Source organism: Hyla sarda, chromosome 11 (genome assembly GCF_029499605.1).
Source record: "Hyla sarda isolate aHylSar1 chromosome 11, aHylSar1.hap1, whole genome shotgun sequence".
Lineage (NCBI taxonomy): Eukaryota > Metazoa > Chordata > Amphibia > Anura > Hylidae > Hyla > Hyla sarda.
In genome coordinates, this window is record NC_079199.1 from 98,116,522 (window position 1) to 98,137,431 (window position 20,910).

Here is a 20,910-nt window from a genome sequence, read left to right on the forward strand (position 1 = left end):
AAGCTTGTTTTGTGCTGGTGAATGGAGTGGTAGCGGGCGAGCTGCTGACTCACTAAATCCCTTAATACCCCCATTAAATGGGCCTTTCATTTGAGCAATTAACCCCTAAGTGCACAGCTGGACATCTAATGTTTATCCACACTCCAGAACCTAATAGGGAGTCTAAAAAATCTAAAGATGGCAGAAGATAACGCACTCACCACAGGTACCGATGCATTAGTTCAGACTTTATTACAAAACTTCAGCGGACAGCTTCACAGCAATGGACAGATACACGGGGAGCGATGATGGTGCAGGTGATGCGGGGGCGTGACATGGGGGCGGCAACTAGTTTCGTGCTCGGCGGCGCTTCCTCTGGCCAGTACCAGAGGAAGCGCCGTCTAGCGTGAAATCAGTCACCCCCCTGCTTCACCTGCACCATCTCCGCCCCCCTGTTCCTAATAGGGAATCACTAATAGCATGGCGATGAGATGTAACACCACTAGGGTGGCCACCTTTCTTGCCAAAAAATCCCGGCCATGCTAATTTGCATAATTAATTATATATGCGTGACATCACAGGATACACATATGCAGGGGAATTTTGTCCTATTCTGACCCCTATAACTTTTTTATTTCTCCTTATACGGGGCCTGTATGAGGGGCATTTTTTGCGCCCGATCTGTAGTTTTGAACAGAACCATTTTTGTTTTGTTGTGACTTTTTGATCGCTTTTTTGTAATTAAATTCGAGAGTTGCAGTTAGTTACTAACTACAACTCCCAGCATGCCCTGATACAGCCTGTGGCTCAGCAGCTGCCCCAAACGAAAACTACAACTCCCAGCTTGTTGGACTATATAGTAGTATATAGTATAGGTCAATGTTTCCCAACCAGGGGTGCCTGCAGCTGTTGCAAAACTACAACTCCCAGCATGTTGGACTATATAGTAGTATATAGTATAGATCAGTGTTTCCCAACCAGGGGTGCCTCCAGCTGTTGCAAAACTACAACTCCCAGCATGTTGGACTATATAGTAGTATATAGTATAGGTCAGTGTTTCCCAAACAGGGGTGCCTCCAGCTGTTGCAAAACTACAACTCCCAGCATGTTGGACTATATAGTAGTATGTAGTATAGGTCAGTGTTTTCCAACCAGGGGTGCCTCCAGCTGTTGCAAAACTACAACTACCAGCATGTTGGACTATAAAGTAGTATACAGTATAGATCAGTGTTTCCCAACCAGGGGTGCCTCCAGCAGTTGCAAAACTACAACTCCCAACATGTTGGACTATGTAGTAGTTTATAGTATAGGTCAGTGTTTCCCAACCAGAGGGTGCCTCCAGCTGCTGCAAAACTACAACTCCCAGCATGTTGGACCATGTAGCAGTATATAGTATAGGTCAGTGTTTCCCAACCAGGGGTGCCTCCAGCTGTTGCAAAACTACAACTCCCAGCATGTTGGACCATATAGCAGTATATAGTATAGGTCAGTGTTTCCCAACCAGGGGTGCCTCCAGCTGCGGCAAAACTACAACTCCCGGCATGTTGGACTATATAGTAGTATATAGTGTAGGTCAGTGTTTGCCAACCAGGGGCGCCTCCAGCTGTTGCAAAACTACAACTTCCAGCATGCCCGGACAGCCAACGGCTGTCCGGGCATGCTGAGAGTTGGAGTTTTGCAACAGCTGGAGGCACTCTGGTTGGGAAACTCTGGTATAGGATATGGTGCAACATTCCGGGAGTTGGAGGATTGGTTGGATAAATACCGGCCATTGCATTGCCGGTATTTTTACCAGCACAGACGGTATTTTGGCGACTCTGAAGACATATAGATTATACATAGAGATATAGAGATAGTATGTGAAGACATATAGATTGTACATAGGGATATATAGATAGTATGTAAACACATATAGATAGTACATAGGGATGTAGAGATAGTATGTGAAGACATATAGATTGTATATAGAGATATAGAGATAGTATGTGAAGACATATAGATTGTATATAGAGATATACTGTATAGATAGTATGTGAAGACATATAGATTGTACTTAGGGATATAGAGATAGTATGTGAAGACATATAGATTGTATATAGGGATATAGAGATAGTATGTGAAGACATATAGATTGTATATAGGGATATAGAGATAGTATGTGAAGACATATAGATTGTATATAGGGATATAGAGATAGTATGTGAAGACATATGGATTATACATAGAGATATAGAGATGGCATGTGAAGACATATAGATTGTATATAGGGATATAGAGATTATACATAGGGATATAGAGATAGTATGTGAAGACATATAGATTGTACATAGGGATATAGAGATAGTATGTGAAGACATATAGATTGTACATAGGGATATAGAGATAGTACGTAAAGACCACTAAGTAAAAAGCTCTGCAGTCACTGCTTCTCCGGCCCACTCTCTGAGCACCCATTGTACTGGGGATCTGCTGAGTATCATCACATAATCTGCATTCATCCCCTCTTCACAAGGCTTCATGGGTAGAAAATTCCTCCAACAGACTGAAAACCCCCGTCAGCATTTCTGCCCCAGTTCATACTGAATGGTTGTAGTCAAAAGACAGAAGAACTTTCAGAAACGATAGAACTGCCTCAGAATGCCCTATAATGCAGGACAGGTGTGCCAGACTTCGGGATGACTGCCCCTATGTAGAGTGAAAACCACTAATGGCCGCCATAGTGAAGAGTTGTCACCTGTGAAGGAAATGAACAAAGAAACACAATTCTACTTACGCTCAGAATCCTCGTTCTTGAAATATCCAATCAGCTTCGGTTCATCTTCAATATTCTCAAAGGCGGCAAGTTCGTGACTTCCATCAATGAATTCCACTGGGTCCTCCAGAACCTGCAAAGGAAAATATCCATTATAGTTAAGACTTCTACTCACTTCAAGCACCAGTGGGCAGCACAATTTTAGATGACTTGAACCACCTTTAGGTATTGCCTATAGGATTAGGCATTATCAAAGATCTCAATGCATTAGCCCTGCTTGACTGGAGCATTAGAAGGCGGGGCTTAGGAAAAGGGTTACTATTAGGTTACTAAAGGTTTGATCTCTTTTAGAGACAGTTCAGCAGGAGGAAGGTTTCTGTTAAAGCAACCTGCCTCCCAGCCTAAGCACCACTGCTTTTACCTTTCGGATTAGTCATCCTCTTCCTATGTGAGAAGTTGTGAGAGGACGGTAGTCCAAAAGAGCCTGGGGGCAAAGTCAGATTCTGCTAAGAATCCTGTCCAAGACACTCTCCTAACCAGTTCCTAATCTGAGTGCAGGAAGAATTCCAGTCTTTGGGGAGAAGTTGAACAAGGGCACCATAGCTACTTGCTAAGACCAAAATGGTCTTCTTGCCAGCCCTAGTGCTGTGTGACTTCATGATTTTACTAGATCTACACCCCACCATTGGGAATTGCAGTACCGGTGGCCAATTGGATGGGTTTTCTTAGCTCTGAGCTCAGTCATGTTCCAAGAGGTAGAGTAAATAGCAATCCATATGAGAAAAGGTAAGATGGAGCACTCACCACACTGTCAAAATCTCCTTTATTTCATACAAAAAGTACAGACATAGCGGGGAGACATCACAAAGGGCTTGGGATTGTGGGGAACCAACAGTTTTGCACCAATGGGTACTTCGTCCGGCTGGACAGTATGGTGGGTGTTCCATCTTACCTTTTCTCATATGGATTCTTCTTTACTCTACCTCTTGGAACATAGCAGAGATCAGAGGTAGGAAAACACATCCACTTGGTCCACACATCCACTTGGCCCACTGGACAACAGTTTTGCACCAATGTGTGCATACAAAAAGTACAGACATAGCAGGAAGACATCACAGAGTGCTGGGGAACGTGGGTTAAACAACAGTTTTGCACTACGGGTGCTTCCTCCGGCCTATGGAGCACTCACCATACTGTCCAGCCGGACAAAGCACCCATAGGTGCCGAACTGTTGTCTTGCCACGTTCCCCAGCCCCCTGTGATGTCTCCCCCGCTATGTCTGTACTTTTTGCATGAAATAAAGAAGATTTGGACAATATAGTGAGTGCTTCATCTTACCTTTTCTCATATGGATTTGAACTGTGGATATTGCTTTATTCTTAAGAAGTTGAGCACCCAATATCTGACCACCCTTCTCCAGCCCAAACTAAACCTTTCTTCTGCTCTCTTATCCTTTTCATTTATTCTTTCCATCTTTTGCATTATCTCTTCCACTTTTTCCTATTCCTCTTCTGAGACCTTCTGCCCTCTTTCTGCTCCCCTTCTCCCTAACTTCCTTGTCCCACTTTCTCTACTTTTTTGTCCTTAGCTCTACTCTACTCTTGTTTCTTCTTTTGTTCTTTACTTGCTGCTCTCTTATCCTTTTTATTTATTCTTTTCATCTTTTTGAATTATCTCTTTCATTTTTTTCTGTTCCTCTTCTACAACCTTCTGCCATCTTTCTGTTTCCCTTCTCCCTGTCACTATCTCTTCTTTTTTTATATCTTTACTATCCATCTCCCTTTCCCTATACCTCTTATTATCAATCTAAGGCCATTTTCACACAGCCGCTGTGCTCCGGTATAGGGAGCTCTTGTCGCTTAGTCCGTCGGAAGGCCGAGAGTTGAGCAGAAGTATGATGTTATATTAGTGGGGGAGGTAACTTAATGTCATGGTGGGTTGTGACCAACTTTTTGTTAGTGGCTTTTCACCAACGTTTATAGTATGTTTTCTAAAATGCTTGGATGCGATTTCTTTATCTTTGTACCTGCTGGTTTAATCATGTTTTGGCCAATATGGCCTTCTTTTTGCAATGTTTTTCAAGCCATGTAGGATTACTAGAGTAAAGAAGGCCTAGCTCCTTGGACCTTAGGAAAAAGCATACACTCTGGACCACCCTTCTCCAGCCCAAGCTAAACCTGCTTATGTTTATGTGCCTCCATGTTGGATGATTTTTTGTAACTACCAGTAAAGCGAGCAATGAGTTGTTTTCGAGTTCCATCTATGTCTTGCATTCATTCTTGCACACAACCATCAAGGTTACCCCAAACCCCTTCAACCACAGGACACATACCATCTGCACTCTCTCCGGGATGTAACATATGGACCGAGAGAGATGATGTTTATTCCACTTTTTTTAAGTACTTTCGATAGTGTTAAACTTTATGCACGCAAATGTAGAATGTAGAAAACATTATCAATATGTCTCTTGTGATGGACAGTGACCTGGTGGCCCCAAGGACCTTCCGAAAGGCTTATATAACCTCACAGGGCTAAACGGTCTTATTCCAAATGTGTCTCTTTCTGAGGGAAGGGATTTCAATAGCTTTTCCTGGTTGTGTTGTGCAGTCTTTCCGATTTTGGATTCTGTAGCTGTAATTGGGGTCAGCCGGGACTTCATTCTGTAAACACTGCCAGGATTTACTGTCTGTGCTAAGCAGAGTGTGTCCTCTTTAAATAACACTGCCAATAACTAGTGGCAGGAGGCATCTTAATGATGAAGAAGAGGTTTTAGCACTGCCACAGTGTCGGGAATTTTAGCTTAAATGTAGAGTCCTAAGGTCATCCACCTGCAGAAGAAGCCTCTTCCATCTTCATCTTGGGCCTTTTTCACCCACCGAGGCTCCTGCAGCCCCTCCTGTCATCTGTCTCTTGACTAGTCGGCTGGGGTTGGATGTATTTTTCCTCTCCTGCTAATGTCACGCTTCTCTCTTGGCCTCCTGTTGCTTTTGTCTCATCCTCGTCATTACATTGCTTTATTCTTCACTGTATCCATCTCTCCCTTCACCTTGTGACTCATCTTGAACCACCTCGTCTCTCCTCATCATCTTTCTCTTCACTCCCAGGTCTTATTTCTCCCATATTCCTCACCCTGTCATTTATATCACATCTGTTGCCTATTTTTACTCTTCTGGAAGCTTGTGTCCCCTTTGTCTTCTGATATGTCTTACCGTTTATCACATCACCTGATTGTCTAGGTGGTTCCTTCCTTCCTTTCTTCTCTTTACTATTTCTGGTCACTATGGCCCAAAAACTCCCTATTTGCTGTCCATCTTGTGTTTCTTCCTTTCTTTTTGCACACTATTCTATCACATTTATTTTATGTTCTTTTTTTTACCTTCTTAAACTTATTTTCTTTTCTCCTTGTCATCTTTCTCTTCTGATACTTTCCACCCCTTTGGTCCATCTCTTCCAACACCTTCCACTGTTTGCCTCATTTTAACATTCTACCATTTGGCTTTGTTCCCTATATCCATGCTATTTTATTCATATATTATTTGTTGTTCAGTTTTTCTTTCATTCTTGCTCTTTTTCTCAGTTGTTTTTCTACTTCCTTATTTCCATCTCATCTTCCTTTTTCCCTTATCCTCTCTTGTTACATTTGTCCTTCTGCTGCTTTACTTCATATCTTCTATCTCTCATTTTCTCTCTTCTCTTTCAATTTTGCTCTGATCTCCTCTTTTTACTTTCCACCCTCTCACATTCTTCATCTTTTTACCGTACTCCATTTTTATTTATTTTTTTACTTTGTACCTTCTATTTTCAATTATATCTCTACCCTGTGGTGATCTGCTATCATCTTTCCTTTCTTCTTTTCCGCTTTCTGTATGGTCCTTATTAATTACCTTCTATCCCCTTCTGCTTCCTTACTTCTTTTCTTGCATCCTTTGCATTATCTCTCTTCCACTTTTTCCTGTTCCTCTTCTACGACCTTCTTTCCTCTTTCTGCTTCCTTTCTCCCTAATTTCATTCTCTCACTTTACCTAATTTTTTGTCCTCAGCTCTACTCTATTCTTCTTTCTGCTTTTGCTCTTTACTTGCTGCTCTGTTATCCTTTTTATTTATTCTTTTCATCTTTTGAATTATCTCTACCACTTTTTATTGTTCCTCTTCTAGAACCTTCTGCCCTCTTTCTGTGTCCCTTCTCCCTAACTTTCTTTTCTCACTTTCTGTCCTTTTTCTCCTTAGCTTTACTCTACTCTTCTTTCTGATTTTGTTCTTTACTTGCTGCTCTCTTATCCTTTTTATTTATTCTTTTCATCTTTTGCATTTTCTCTTTCACTTTTTCCTATTCCTCTTCTACGACCTTCTGCCCTCTTTCTGCCCCCCTTCTCCCTAACTTCCTTCTCTCACTTTCTCTACTTTTGTATTCCTTAGCTCTACTCTACTCTTCTTTCCTCTTTTGTTCTTTACTTGCTGCTTTCTTATCCTTTTTATTTATACTTTTCATCTTTTGAATTATCTCTTTCACTTTTTCCTGTTCCTCTTCTACAGCCTTCTGCCCTCTTTCTGTTTCCCTTCTCCGTAACTTTCTTCTCTCACTTTCTCTTCTTTTAAATTTTTTAGCTATCCATCTCCCTTTCCCTATACCTCCTATTATCAATCTAAGGCCATTTTCTCGCAGCCACTGTGCTCCGGTAAAGGGAACTCCGTCGTTATGCTTCAACCCAAAGCAAAGATCCTAAACAAGTAGGAGCACAATGGCCGTTTGAACGTAGCCTAACCTTTTTCTTTCTTTTCTAGCTTAGTCAGTCTGGTCCTAAAACCTAGATGCCCAAACGTTGGACCTCCAACTGTTGCAAAACTACAACTTCCAACATGCCTGGACAGCCGTTGGCATGTTGGAAGTTGTAGTTTTGCAACAGCTCGAGATCCACCATTTGGAGACCACTTTCCTGGACGGATTGATCTTCTTCTGATGGTGAAATTTATTCCTTATTACATTAGAAAATGTGCAATACTTCATTCCTCCACCCCGAAAACTTCTATGGAGCCATAATAGGAGGTAAACACAACGCGAAACACATAACGTTCCTAATATTAAGAAACGACTTTCATTGGACTCACGTCAAGCAGGAACTCCACCAAAGTGTCCGCTGAAAACTCTCCATCGTACTCAATAATCTCGTCATCCTTAAACACATAGATACTGTCTTCTTCGTGCAGTCCTAAAAATAAAAATTAAAAAGAAAAACAAGAAGAAAAAAATTAAAATACAGGTTATGATCAAAAGACAAACAAAAATTTTAAATCTTTTCAACAGATTTTTCTTAATTAATTGAAATGATTTTTTTAATGTTTATTTCTGTTTTATTATTTTTTACATCATCTGTTTAAAAAAATTGCGAGTTTTTTTCTCCTTTTTTATTTTTACCAGGTTTTTCACACGTTTACTCATTAACAGATTTTGCTGCTACTGTCGTTACTTATTAACAATATTGCCATTTGTTCAGATGGAAATTGATACGTTCCATATTTCATCTTTCACGTCGTGTTAGTTTACGGTTGAATCTTTTATCCTATTTTTGTCAGCATTCGTTTTTGTGTTTATTTAAATTTATACAGAACTTTTTTTTTTTAGGAAATGTATAGATTTTTCTAAAACTTTTCTGAGCTTTTAGCCTGTTAGAGTTTTGTTTTGCTTCAAGTTTTTTATGTGGATTTTCTTGGGGTGGTTCAGTTTTTGGGCCCTTACATGCTGACATTTGCTGCAAGGTAAACCAAACTGAGAATAATGGCAGGGGTGCATATACTTTTTTGCAGCCATTATTCTCTATATAAGGCATCTAAAAACTAAACTTTGCAGATAGTCTTAGGGTATCCATTTTAGATGTACATTCCGCATAGTCTCATAGACAGTAATGGATTAGACATGTCTATTTTTTCTGTGGACACGGGAATCGGGATTTGCGCAGAAGAAACACCTGTGGCGAAAATTCCACCATGTGCGCAGTTCAACAGAATCCCATTGAAATCAATGGGACTCTGCTGCAACCCAATTTGAGAGTGGAATATTTCGCTTGTAAATTCTGCCGTGTGATCTCAGGCACGGAGCAGTCATTCGTCGATCAGACACCAGGGAGACAGGTAAGGGCCCTCCCGGTGTCCGATCAGCTGTTCGGGACGCCGCGATTTCACCGCGGCGGTCCCGAACAGCCCGACTGAGCAGCCGGGACACTTTCAGTTTCACTTTAGAAGCGGCGGTCAGCTTTGACCGCCGCTTCTAAAGGGTTAATACCGCACATCGCCGCGATCGGCGATGTGTGGTATTAGCCGCGGGTCCCGGCCGTTGATTAGCGCCGGGACCCACGCGATATGATGCGGGATCGCGGCGCGATCCCGCTTCATATCGCGGGAGCCGGCGCAGGACGTAAATATACGTCCTGCGTCGTTAAGGGGTTAAAAATTCTGCGTCAAATTCCTCCTCAAATTTCACACCAATTCCGCCACAAGCAGAAGATAACAGATTTGAAAAATGTCCTTACTAAAATGATTCCTTGTTAATTCCTCGCCTATTCCTTAGTGTGAACCTACCCTAAAGGTCTATGTGTCTCCATGGTAACAGACTACAAACCTTTGTAGTCTGATTTTGTAGTCATGCTACTTCTTTATGTTTGCTCCTTTTTTTTTACAGTCTTTAGGGTTATAAAAAATAGGGGCAACGTGAGTGGAGTAACATGACTACAGTATGAGACTAGACAGGGTTGATTGTAGCCTGTTACCATGGAGACAACTTGTTCCAGAAAGTTAAACAGATTTGTAAATTACTTCTATAAAAAAAAAAAATCTTAATCCTCCCAGTACTTAGCAGCTGCTGTATGCCCCAGTAGAAGTTGTGTAGTTTTTTCCAGTCTGACCACAGTGCTCTATGCTGACACCTCTGTCCATGTCAGGAACTGTCCAGAGCAGGAGCAAATCCCCATAGTAAACCTATCCTGCTCTGGACAGTTCCTGAGACAGACAGAGGTGGCAGCAGAGGGCAATGTGGTCAGATTGGAAAAAACTACACAACTTCCTCTAGAGCTTAAAGGGGTACTCCGGCGCTAAGACATCTTATCCCCTATCCAAAGGATAGAGGATAAGATGCCTGATCGCAGGGGTCCCGCTGCTGGGGACCCCCTGTGATCTTCCACGCCGCACCCTGTTAGAATCAGCCCCCAGAGCTTGCTCCCTCCGGGTCTGATTACTGGCGATCACGGGGACGGAGCATAGTGACGTCACGCTCCGCCCCCTCAATGCAAGCTGTCACGCCCCCTCCCATAGGCTTGCATTGAGGGGGCGGAGCGTGATGTCACACGGGGGTGGAGCCGTGACATAACTATGCTCCGTCCCCATGATCGCCAGTAATCAGACTCGGAGCGAGCAAGCTCTGGGGGCTGATTCTAACTGGGTGCGGCGTGGAAGATCACAGGGGTCCCCAGCGGCGGGACCCCTGCGATCAGGCATCTTATCCCCTATCCTTTGGATAGGGGATAAGATGTCTTAGCGTCGGAGTACCCCTTTAAAGCAGCTGATAAGTACTGGAAGGATTAAGATTTTTTAATAGAAGTAATTGACAAATCTGTATAACTTTCTGCCACCAGTTGATTTGAATTTTTTTTTCCCCCCCCACTGGAGTGCCCCTTTAAAACAAGTGCTCTATATGAGGCTTATTAGCATGTTTCTCAGTACAAATTGTCAGCACTGTGAGCTATTGAAGCCAGCTGGGCCGTGTGTCTGAGACATCTGCCTGCGGCTCCACAGAGATTTGTTATGGAGTAAAATATTTGATCAGATGGGTGATTTATATTATGGATAAATAAAAACTCTCCACAAGCTGCCGCCATCAATATAGGAATCAATACGGGAGGGAAGCCAAGCGAAGGTGTTTACGATGGCGCTGAGTAACCTTCTGCAGGAAGCTCAGGTGTAATCGCCGCGGGTTGGCAGCTGCCATACATCTGCCATCTTACACGTTGTCATCTGTGGACGATCCCTACTTGTTAAAGGGTTACTCCGCTCCCCAGCGTCCGGAACTCAATGTTCTGAACGCTGGGTGCGGGCTTCCGTGTTCACACCCGCCCCCTCGTGATGTCACGCCCTGCCCCGTGACGTACGTCCCGCCCCCTCAATGCAAGTCTATAAGAGGGGGCATGATGGCTGTCGCGCCCCCTTCCCATAGACATTCATTGAGGGGGGTGGGGCGTGATGTCACGAGGGGGCGGGCATGAACACGGACGCCCGCACCCAGCATTCGGAACATTGAGTTCCGGACACTAGGGAGCGGAGTAACCCTTTAAGTGTCACTAATCACAAAGGATCCTCCTTTTCTGGACCCCTAGAGATCAGCTGTCATCTGTGGGGAAGCCTTGCAGTAACTGTTTGGCCTCCCTGCCCTGCAGGGAGGGCAAACAGTTACTGCAAGGCTTCCCCACAAACTAGGCATTACATATAACTAACTCAAATCAGTACATTCCTTATGTAATGCCCTCTACAGATGGCCGGAAGTTTCCTTTCTAATCATTATAAATGTTCCTTAAAGGGGTATTCCAGTGAAAAACTATTTTTTTTTACAACACATTTGTAAATTACTTCTATTAAAAAATCTTAATCCTTTCCGGTACTTATCAGCTGCTGAAGTTGAGTTGTTCTTTTCTGTCTCTCTGCTGACACCTCTGTCTGTCTCAGGAAGTACAGGAAGGATTTTACAAATCTGTTTTAAAGGGGTTATCCAGGAAAAAAAAACTTTTTTTTTATATATATCAACTGGCTCCAGAAAGTTAAACAGATTTGTAAATTACTTCTATTAAAAAATCTTAATCCTTTCAGTACTTATGAGCTTCTGAAGTTAAGGTTGTTCTTTTCTGTCTAAGTGCTCTCTGATGACATGTGTCTCGGGAAACGCCCAGTTTAGAAGAGGTTTGCTATGGGGATTTGCTTCTAAACTGGGCGGTTCCCAAGACACGTGTCATCAGAGAGGACTTAGACAGAAAAGAACAACCTTAACTTCACAAGCTCATAAGTACTGAAAGGATTAAGATTTTTTAATAGAAGTAAATTACAAATCTGTTTAACTTTCTGGAGCCAGTTGATATATAAAAAAAAGTTTTTTCCTGGATAACCCCTTTAAATCAAATTTGTAAATTACTTCTATTAAAAAATCTTAATGTACTTCCTGAGACAGACAGAGGTGTCAGCAGAGAGACAGAAAAGAACAACTCAACTTCAGCAGCTGATAAGTACCGGAAAGGATTAAGATTTTTTAATAGAAGTAATTTACAAATGTGTTGTAAAAAAAAAATAGTTTTTCACTGGAATACCCCTTTAACAATAGGGTATGGCCGCTGGTGGGCTGCAACATCCCCCACGCGCGATCTCCTAAACAAATGCCGGGTTTCTGCAGCAGTGGTTGTGACGTCACCGCCATTCCCCTCATGGCGGCATGCCACGTCACCTTCATTCACGTTTATGGGAGGGGATGTGTCGAACATGGATGGAGGGGGCATGGCCGTGACGTTACGGTCACGGCTTCCGGCTTCGAGTGTTCTGAACAAAATGTTCAGAACACTGGAGCACCGGAGTACCCCTTTAATATGATGTGTCCAGTGGATGGCACCCTCTCTATAGACGGCAGAGACAGGCCACTAATAGTAGTCAGAGTAGGCCTATCCATGTATTACATAAAAAAAAAAGACTCTCAGAGAAGCCTCTGGCCATCAGAAGATACATAGGAACCTTGGCGCCATCTCTGGACATAGATGGACGTCCATAGATGGCGCTTCTGACCGTAAAGGAAAAATCGATACCTACATCTGAAATTCTAGACTTGGATACGATAAAATAACAAAGGTTTTTGGGTTGGACAACGCGTTTTGAGGACTCCATTCCCTTCGTCAGGTTCCAGGCAGACTCATCTCACTGGCGCTCCTGCTTTTCTAAGAAAGCGTTCTCTGACTTGTAATCGCGGTGATAGTAGTAGGAGCCGCCCTCCCCCGCACTGTTTATCAGAGTGTCATTCACCCCTCGTCTCTAATTACAAACCAACTCGGGAAATAATTATTTTAGCTGTCAAACCAGGTGCGTGTGCAACACTAAAAACCACTCTCGCAGCGAGGTTTTCGCTTTTTATTAAATTCGCCCATCTGGGTGCACAATGAGACGCTTTCCCTTAATTATGTGTAACAAGCAGTCTTGTCTATTGTGGAGTTGGGGAAGGCCCTGGTGTTAAAGGGGTACGAAAAAGTAAAACAGAAAGAAGAAAGTAAAACAGATTTGTAATTTACTTCTGTTTAAAAATCTTAATCCTTCCAGTACTTATCAGCTGCTGTATGCTCCAGAGGAAGTTGTGTAGTTCTTTCCAGTCTGACCACAGTGCTCTCTGCTGACACCTCTGTCCATGTCAGGAACTGTCCAGAGTAGGAACAAATCCCCATAGCAAACCTGTCCTGCTCTGGACAGTTCCTGACATGGACAGAGGTGTCAGCAGAGAGCACTGTGGTCAGACTGGAAAGAACTACCCAACTTCCTCTGTAGCATACAGCAGCAACTAAGTAACGGAAATGTGGTGGCCCAGTATGGGAGTTGTTACCCCGTACCCTTGCACTTCAGTGTCCCCAGGGTCCCCCTTGCACTTTTTTCCCCCCAGTACATATGTTTACCATGTATTATACTGGGTAATGTGTGAAAAAAGTGTTGTCACTTGGTGTCGGAGTCATTATTGCCCCCGTGCCTTGCCCAGGATCCAGCGGTATACCTTTGGGTGGAATCGAGGATAAACCACGCCCTGGCATCACAAATACAAGGGGTTAATGCCATCTTCCCCTAGGGTAACAACATCTGCCCTCATCACACCCCGTTACCACAGAAGGATTAAAGGGGTATTCCGGGCAAAAAAATCTTATCCCCTGCGTCTCAAGTTTCGGAAACCTCCGGGACTGGGGACATGACGTGACACCACGCCCCCTCCATTCATGTCTATGGAAGGGGGCGTGACAGCCATCACGCCCCCTCCCATAGACATGAATGGAGGGGGCGTGGCGTCACGTCACGTCCCCAGTCCCGGAAACCCAGACAGGTTATGAGGACAGGTTATGAGGATGGGATATAAGGACGTGATATGAGGATGAGATATGAGGATGGGATATGAGCATGGGATATGAGGACAGGATATGAGGACGGGATATGAGGATGGGATATAAGGACAGGATATGAGGATGAGATATGAGGATGGGATATGAGCATAGGATATGAGGACAGGATATGAGGACGGGATATGAGGATGGGATATAAGGACAGGATATGAGGATGAGATATGAGGATGGGATATGAGGACCGGATATGAGGTTATGATATGAGGATGGGATATGAGGATGGGATATGAGGATGGGATATGAGTATGAGATATGAGGAGGCGATATGAGGATGGGATATGTGGACGGGATATGAGGATGGGATATGAGGACGGGATATGAGGACGGGATATGAGGATGGGATATGAGGACGGATATGAGGATGGGATATGAGTATGAGATATGAGGAGGCGATATGAGGATGGGATATGTGGACGGGATATGAGGATGGGATATGAGGACAGGATATGAGGTTATGATATGAGGACAGGATATGAGGATGGGATATGAGGATGAGATATGAGGACGGGATATGAGGACAGGATATGAGGTTATGATATGAGGACAGGATATGAGGATGGGATATGAGGATGAGATATGAGGACGGGATATGAGGACGATATATGAGGACGGGATATGAGGATGAGATATGAGGACGGGATATGAGGATGAGATATGAGGACGGGATATGAGGACGATATATGAGGACGGGATATGAAGACAGGATATGAGGTTATGATATGAGGATGGGATATGAGGACAGGATATGAGGATGAGATATGAGGACGGGATATGAGGACGGGATATGAGGACAGGATATGAGGACGGGATATGAGGACGGGATATGAGGACGGGATATGAGGACGGGATATGAGGACAGGATATGAGGACAGCATATGAGGACAGGATATGAGTACAGGATATGAGGACAGGATATGAGGACAGCATATGAGGACAGGATATGAGTACAGGATATGAGGACGAGATATGAGGATGAGGACTGGATATGAGGACAAGAGTGTCTTTTTTGCTTTTTTACTCTCCCGCAAGGGATAGGTAGGAAGAGCGGGCAAAGTCGGGTACTCTGCTAGTACAGGATATTGCTTTAGGAGATCATTATAAGTATCTAATACAGTGAGTTGCTGGTTAGTTTTCAATCTGTCACTGCCGGGCAGCACCTACGACAGTCACAAGGGTGTAATGTGCTACTTAACCCTGCGGACTCAGTCATGTTTCATGTTGTGGGCCATATAATGTCGGGTCATGCAGCAGACAGTGACAAATCAAGTGCGTGGAGGTTAACGGATGACAGTGGCTCCCATGAGTGTGCCGCACACTCCTGATAATGACCCAGGACAGACGTCCGCACGCTGCTAGCATTCAGAAACATGATGTAGTGTTATCTTCGTCGCCTCTTAATTATGTTAATAAGCAGTAATTCAGGCCGAGTGTCACAGCTAGAAGAATGTGCGCAGGCCGCATGGGCACATGGGACCCGGTCTGAGCACGAGGCTATTTCTGTAACAGCAATGCTGAATGTATTATTATAAGAGTAATAGGGTACCAACAGTGCTCTGTACTTAATGACAATGCTCAACTGCTCTACCTAAGACAAGCCATTACATTTTACAGTATCCGAGGACTGACGGCAGTGCCCAGCACAATATATCAACAGTACCAACAGTGGCCTACATAAATAGTATAAACCAGTACAGGCTGTTTCACGCTGGACTGCGCTTCTTCAAGCCGGTATACCGGCTTGAAGAAGCACAGTCCAGCGTGAAACAGCCTGTTCCGGTTTGCCTCCGCTGTCGCACCCACCTGCAGCTTTATATGACCAAATAAAACGACGTTGGATGGTGAGTGCAGTCTCATTTCTTTCTTGCCTCTCAGTTGTTAAAGTTCTTTGTGGACGTTGCACCTCGGGGCCCAACTTTATTTCGGAAGATCCCAGTCCTTTCCCCTGCTCGTAATTAATATACCCTAGTCCTGCCAGTGCCAGGCCATCGCTTCTTCTAATGTACATAGTATCCTATATAAGAAGTATCTGACTAGCAAGAAATTCCAGAATGTGCCCAATATAAGAAGCACTGGACGGTGCCAGGACTGTCCTACACAAGAACTGCCAGAATGGGCCAGTAGTGTCCTATATACGAAGCACCTGACTGTGCCAGTGTCTTATATAACTAGTACCCAACATCTGTGCTGTACTTTTCAGTGCAGTAAAGCAACCATGTCCGACATGTGCCAGCAGAATCCAGCAGATCATGCCAACAATGTCTGACATGTAACAGTAGAGTCAACAATGCCCAATATCAGCACATAGTATCCACACAGGGCACTTTCATAATCCCCTTCCTCTCCTAAAATTACGATCAAAGGGGTGATGTAATGCCATCCTGCTCATTGCTTAAATGGTCGCTTTCATTTCAAACAACTCCCCCCAGTGTGATTCCTAATATTTACAATATGCTGTTCATTGATTGTTATCAGGGGAAATCTGTCTCTAGTAACAGCTATATGAGGACAAATTACAGTATGGGAAGGGTCTACCCCTGTGCAGGAAAAATACAGGGTGTCTGAGAAAGCCTGTACCTGCAAATTGAGTCTCTCTGCCTACTGAAGATGACCCACACTGTTCGTAAAGGTAACTCAAGGCTTCCCTTTCATCTCTGACCACCCATAAAGCTCAGGTCAGCTGTAATTTTCCCCTGCCCACTCCCTTTAGTTTCTCAGCAACAACGGTAGCAGCTCAGAGCCTAGTGTAACCCTTTCCTTGCTGTAGTCCTCATGCTACTGTTTTTTTCATGTCTGCTAACATCAGTAACCCCTTCTCTCTTCACTTGCTACCTATAGTAGTGTGTAAAATATCCCCCAGCACAGTGCAGCCTGTTCAATTCAATGTACTTTCTCCAGCATGTATGTGGCTTAATGGGCTGAAGAAGTAAGGGAATGAAAGTTCCCCTGTCCCTGAAATGTATGTCATTACCCAAGTCACCAACACATCTACTTTAAAAAAACAGTCGGCTCCAACCTGTAGTTAAAAACACCAACATGTATTGAAGCATTATTAAAAATACATATTGCACGGAGCCCACTGACTTACCGACGCGTTTCTGACATTAGTAGGCGCAAGAAATGTTTCGGTAAGTCTATGGCCTTTTTTTTTCAACTGCTCAAGCTGGATCCACTTTTTTTTTTTTTTTTTTTTAAGTAGCCATCATTTGGTGGACAGGTTCCCTTTAAGAGATTCACAAAAAACAGCAGATAAAGATTTCCTGTACAGGCTGGCAGAATGCTGCGGCCTTCGCTGTACATTAATAAGTACCGTAAATTGTAGGGCTTTAGGTATTCTAGGAAACCTCAATGGAGGGACGACTCCAGGAATACTCCGCGTGTAATGGCACATGAGTAGCTGCTGCTCCTACAATTATGACCACTTATCCTCCCACTGCTGGAGAGAACTGACCAGGGCTACAGATACCAACGCGTTTTATGAATTACGGGGTCGCAGTGAAGACTTATCTATCTTTTTAAGCCCCTTCGGTCCTATACTGGCACTTGAAAAGTAGATGATTCCTCAGCTCACCTATTTAGCCAGACGTCTGACGCACGGTACTGTGTGAACCAACACCGAAGTAATGTAGAAAAAAGCAGATGTCCAGCGCAGGATAACGTGCAAATAAAAGTGAATTCTTTATTCAAGCCACAAGACAGCAGGGCACAATGTAACACGTTTCAGCTGGTGTGACCAGCCTTACTCATGCTGGTCACACCAGTAAGGCTGGTCACACCAGCTGAAACGCGTTACATTAGACTGGCACTTGGTAACAATTTTGGTAACTGGAGTTATTGCCAATTGCAATGACTTCCCACCATTCATGCCACCATGCTTTACCGAATTACACTATGGTCCCAAATAGAGACCATAGCACCATACAGGGGGATATTTTTATGGTTATTATTTTATAGGGTTAAGTTGACCCTTTGAGTGAAGATATCTTAGTCATGGATGGAAAAGATCCCAGTTTTTCCTTCTCTTTTCTTGGAGTGTTGATGAGGAGGTTGCCAAGGAGAAGGTGCTGAGCCGGGGGCCATTCTCCACTCTACGCTCTGTACTGAAGGCTGGGTGGTCACGATTTGGAGACAGTATGTATGGTGTATGTGTCTGTGGAGCCAGGTTGTGCATCGCTATAGAAGCGGTTTCCATGACGATGCTTAGTGATGTAGCCCTCCCCCCAATTCCTTAACTTGAAATGGCCCTTTGTTGAGCAGAGAATCGGAGACGGGCACATTCTACGTACAATGAGTCCATTCTGAGGCGTATCAATCAAGTGTAAAATGTAAACCGGAGCAGCCCATACATTGTTACAGGTTACCCCGACCTAGGTCACATGTCTCCACAGTAGGGTACAAACCATGACAGCGGTCACACTATGGGGTTGGAGTGTCACTGCAAAACATTGTAGCCAAAACCAGCAAACACACCACAACTATATTGTGTGAATCCACCCCAAGGTGACAATTCTATCATTAATCATACAATGATATTTACAGTGATCCCTCAACTTACAATGGCCTCAACATACAATAGTTTCACCATACAATGGCCTTTCCTGTCTGGTTGCACCTCCTTACAGTACAGGGAGGTATTACATGTTCTGTATACTCTTTACCTGTATTACTGAAGTGTATGCACTGACTGGTGTCTGGTAGCGCCCCCTACAGTACAGGGAGGTATTACATGTTCTGTACTCTTTACCTGTATTACTGAAGTGTATGCACTGACTGGTGTCTGGTAGCGCCCCCTACAGTACAGGGAGGTATTACATGTTCTGTACTCTTTACCTGTATTACTGAAGTGTATTCACTGACTGGTGTCTGGTAGCTCCCCCTACAGTACAGGGAGATATTACATGTTCTGTACTACTCTTTAACTGTATTACTGAAGTGTATGCACTGACTGGTGTCTGGTAGTGCCCCCTACAGTATAGGGAGGTATTACATGTTCTGTACTACTCTTTACCTGTATTACTGCACTGACTTGTGTCTGGTAGTGCCTCCTACAGTACAGGTAGGTATTACATGTTCTGTTTTGTTGACCAAGTGTGCTGCTGCCATTTTCTTTTTTTACATGTTTTGTACTTGCCACAGCAGCGTGCACCCGTGTATTGGGTTTAGGTGCTGGCTACATTTTTTTTCTTTTTTTTCTTTGCTGTGCAAATTTGGGGGGAGTGGCTCCCTCTGTAGCCGTGCATCCCCTCCCCTATTTTCACAGGAGGTGGTTTGGATCGTTAGTGGATCCAACATGTCACCCAGCCTGAGGTAGGTGAGTGTTTAGGGACCCATCCGATAAGAGGCCACCTCCGCGTGGTGGATGGGGGGACACGTTTGATCAAAAAGTGCGCTAAGAGCCTCCATTTTGTTGACCAATTGTGCTGCTGCCATTTTCTTTTTTTACATGTTTTGTACTTGCCACAGCAGCGTGCACCCGTGTATTGGGTTTAGGTGCTGGCTAAATTTTTTTAAATTTTTTTTTTTTTTTTTTATTTTCTTTGCATTACATGTTCTGTACTACTCTTAACCTGTATTACTGAAGTGTATGCACTGACTGGTGTCTAGTAGCGCCCCCTACAGTACAGGGAGGTATTACATGTTCTGTACTCTTAACCTGTATTACTGAAGTGTATGCAATGACTTGTGTCTGGTAGCGCCCCCTACAGTACAGGGAGGCATTACATGTTCTGTACTCTTTACCTGTATTACTGAAGTGTATGCACTGAATGGTGTCTGGTAGCGCCCCCTACAGTACAAGGAGGTATTACATGTTCTGTACCCTTTACCTGTATTACTGAAGTGTATACACTGACTGGTGTCTGGTAGCTCCCCCTACAGTACAGGGAGGTATTACATGTTCTGTACTACTCTTTACCTGTATTACTGAAGTGTATGCACTGACTGGTGTCTGGTAGCACCCCCTACAGTACAGGGAGGCATTACATGTTCTGTACTCTTTACCTGTATTACTGAAGTGTATGCACTGAATGGTGTCTGGTAGCGCCTCCTACAGTACAGGGAGGTATTACATGTTCTGTACTCTTTACCTGTATTACTGAAGTGTATGCACTGACTGGTGTCTGGTAGCTCCCCCTACAGTACAGGGAGGTATTACATGTTCTGTACTACTCTTTATCTGTATTACTGAAGTGTATGCACTGACTGGTGTCTGGTAGCGCCCCCTACAGTACAGGGAGGTATTACATGTTTGTACTATTCTTTACCTGTATTACTGAAGTGTATGCACTGACTGGTGTCTAGTAGCGCCCCCTACAGTACAGGGAGGTATTACATGTTCTGTACTCTTTACCTGTACCAGGGTTAGCTGCTCCTTTAGACACCAGGTGAGGGCGGCTCCATGTTACTTTTTTAGGACACTGTGTACTGTACAGGACCCTGAAGAAGCTCCTGTCCTCTACATAGACAGTGATTACAGCTCCCAGCAGATCTTTATTACTTTTATATGTAAGGATTTGCTTTATCTATATTAGCTATCTACTTATTTTTCTTTAAAGGGGTACTCCGGCCCTAAGACATCTTATCCCCTATCCAAAGAATAGGGGATAAGATATCTGACCGCAGGGGTCCCCTGCAATCTTGTATTCGGCACCCACCTCTTTGAGCTGCAAGCTGCGCTGCCAGCTCGCAAAATGCCGGGTGCCGACCACGGGGCCGTAGTATAGTGACGTCCCGCCCCCGCCCCGTGTGACGTCATCCCCCGCTATGTAAGTCTATGGGAGGGGGAGTGACGGCTTTAGATAGGGGATAAGTTGTCTTAGGGCCGGAGTACCCCTTTAATCCTCACTTTTTCCTATTTTTGGATGACATTTTGGGGCTTCAGAACCAATTACCAGGTTTCCATAGAGTTATGGTCTCAGCATACAATGGTTTCAATACCGGCTGTGGTGGTAAAAGTCAATAGTCCTAAAATCCGGTTAAGTGGGATGGGAAGAGGGGAATTATTCAATAAGACCC

General features: G+C 43.9%; 1 protein-coding gene across 4 annotated transcripts in view; it reads right to left on the minus strand.

Moving 5' to 3' along the window:
- CASQ1 (calsequestrin 1) overlaps positions 1–20,910 on the minus strand; it is an 85,265-nt gene that overhangs the window by 34,796 nt on the left and 29,559 nt on the right. For all 4 annotated transcript variants that reach the window (XM_056544970.1, XM_056544969.1, XM_056544972.1 and 1 more), the window contains 2 exons: positions 7,838–7,938; positions 2,753–2,864 (listed from right to left, as the gene is read on the minus strand). In XM_056544970.1, the coding sequence (XP_056400945.1) occupies positions 2,753–2,864; positions 7,838–7,938 (213 nt within the window). The remainder of the gene's footprint in view (positions 1–2,752; positions 2,865–7,837; positions 7,939–20,910) is intronic.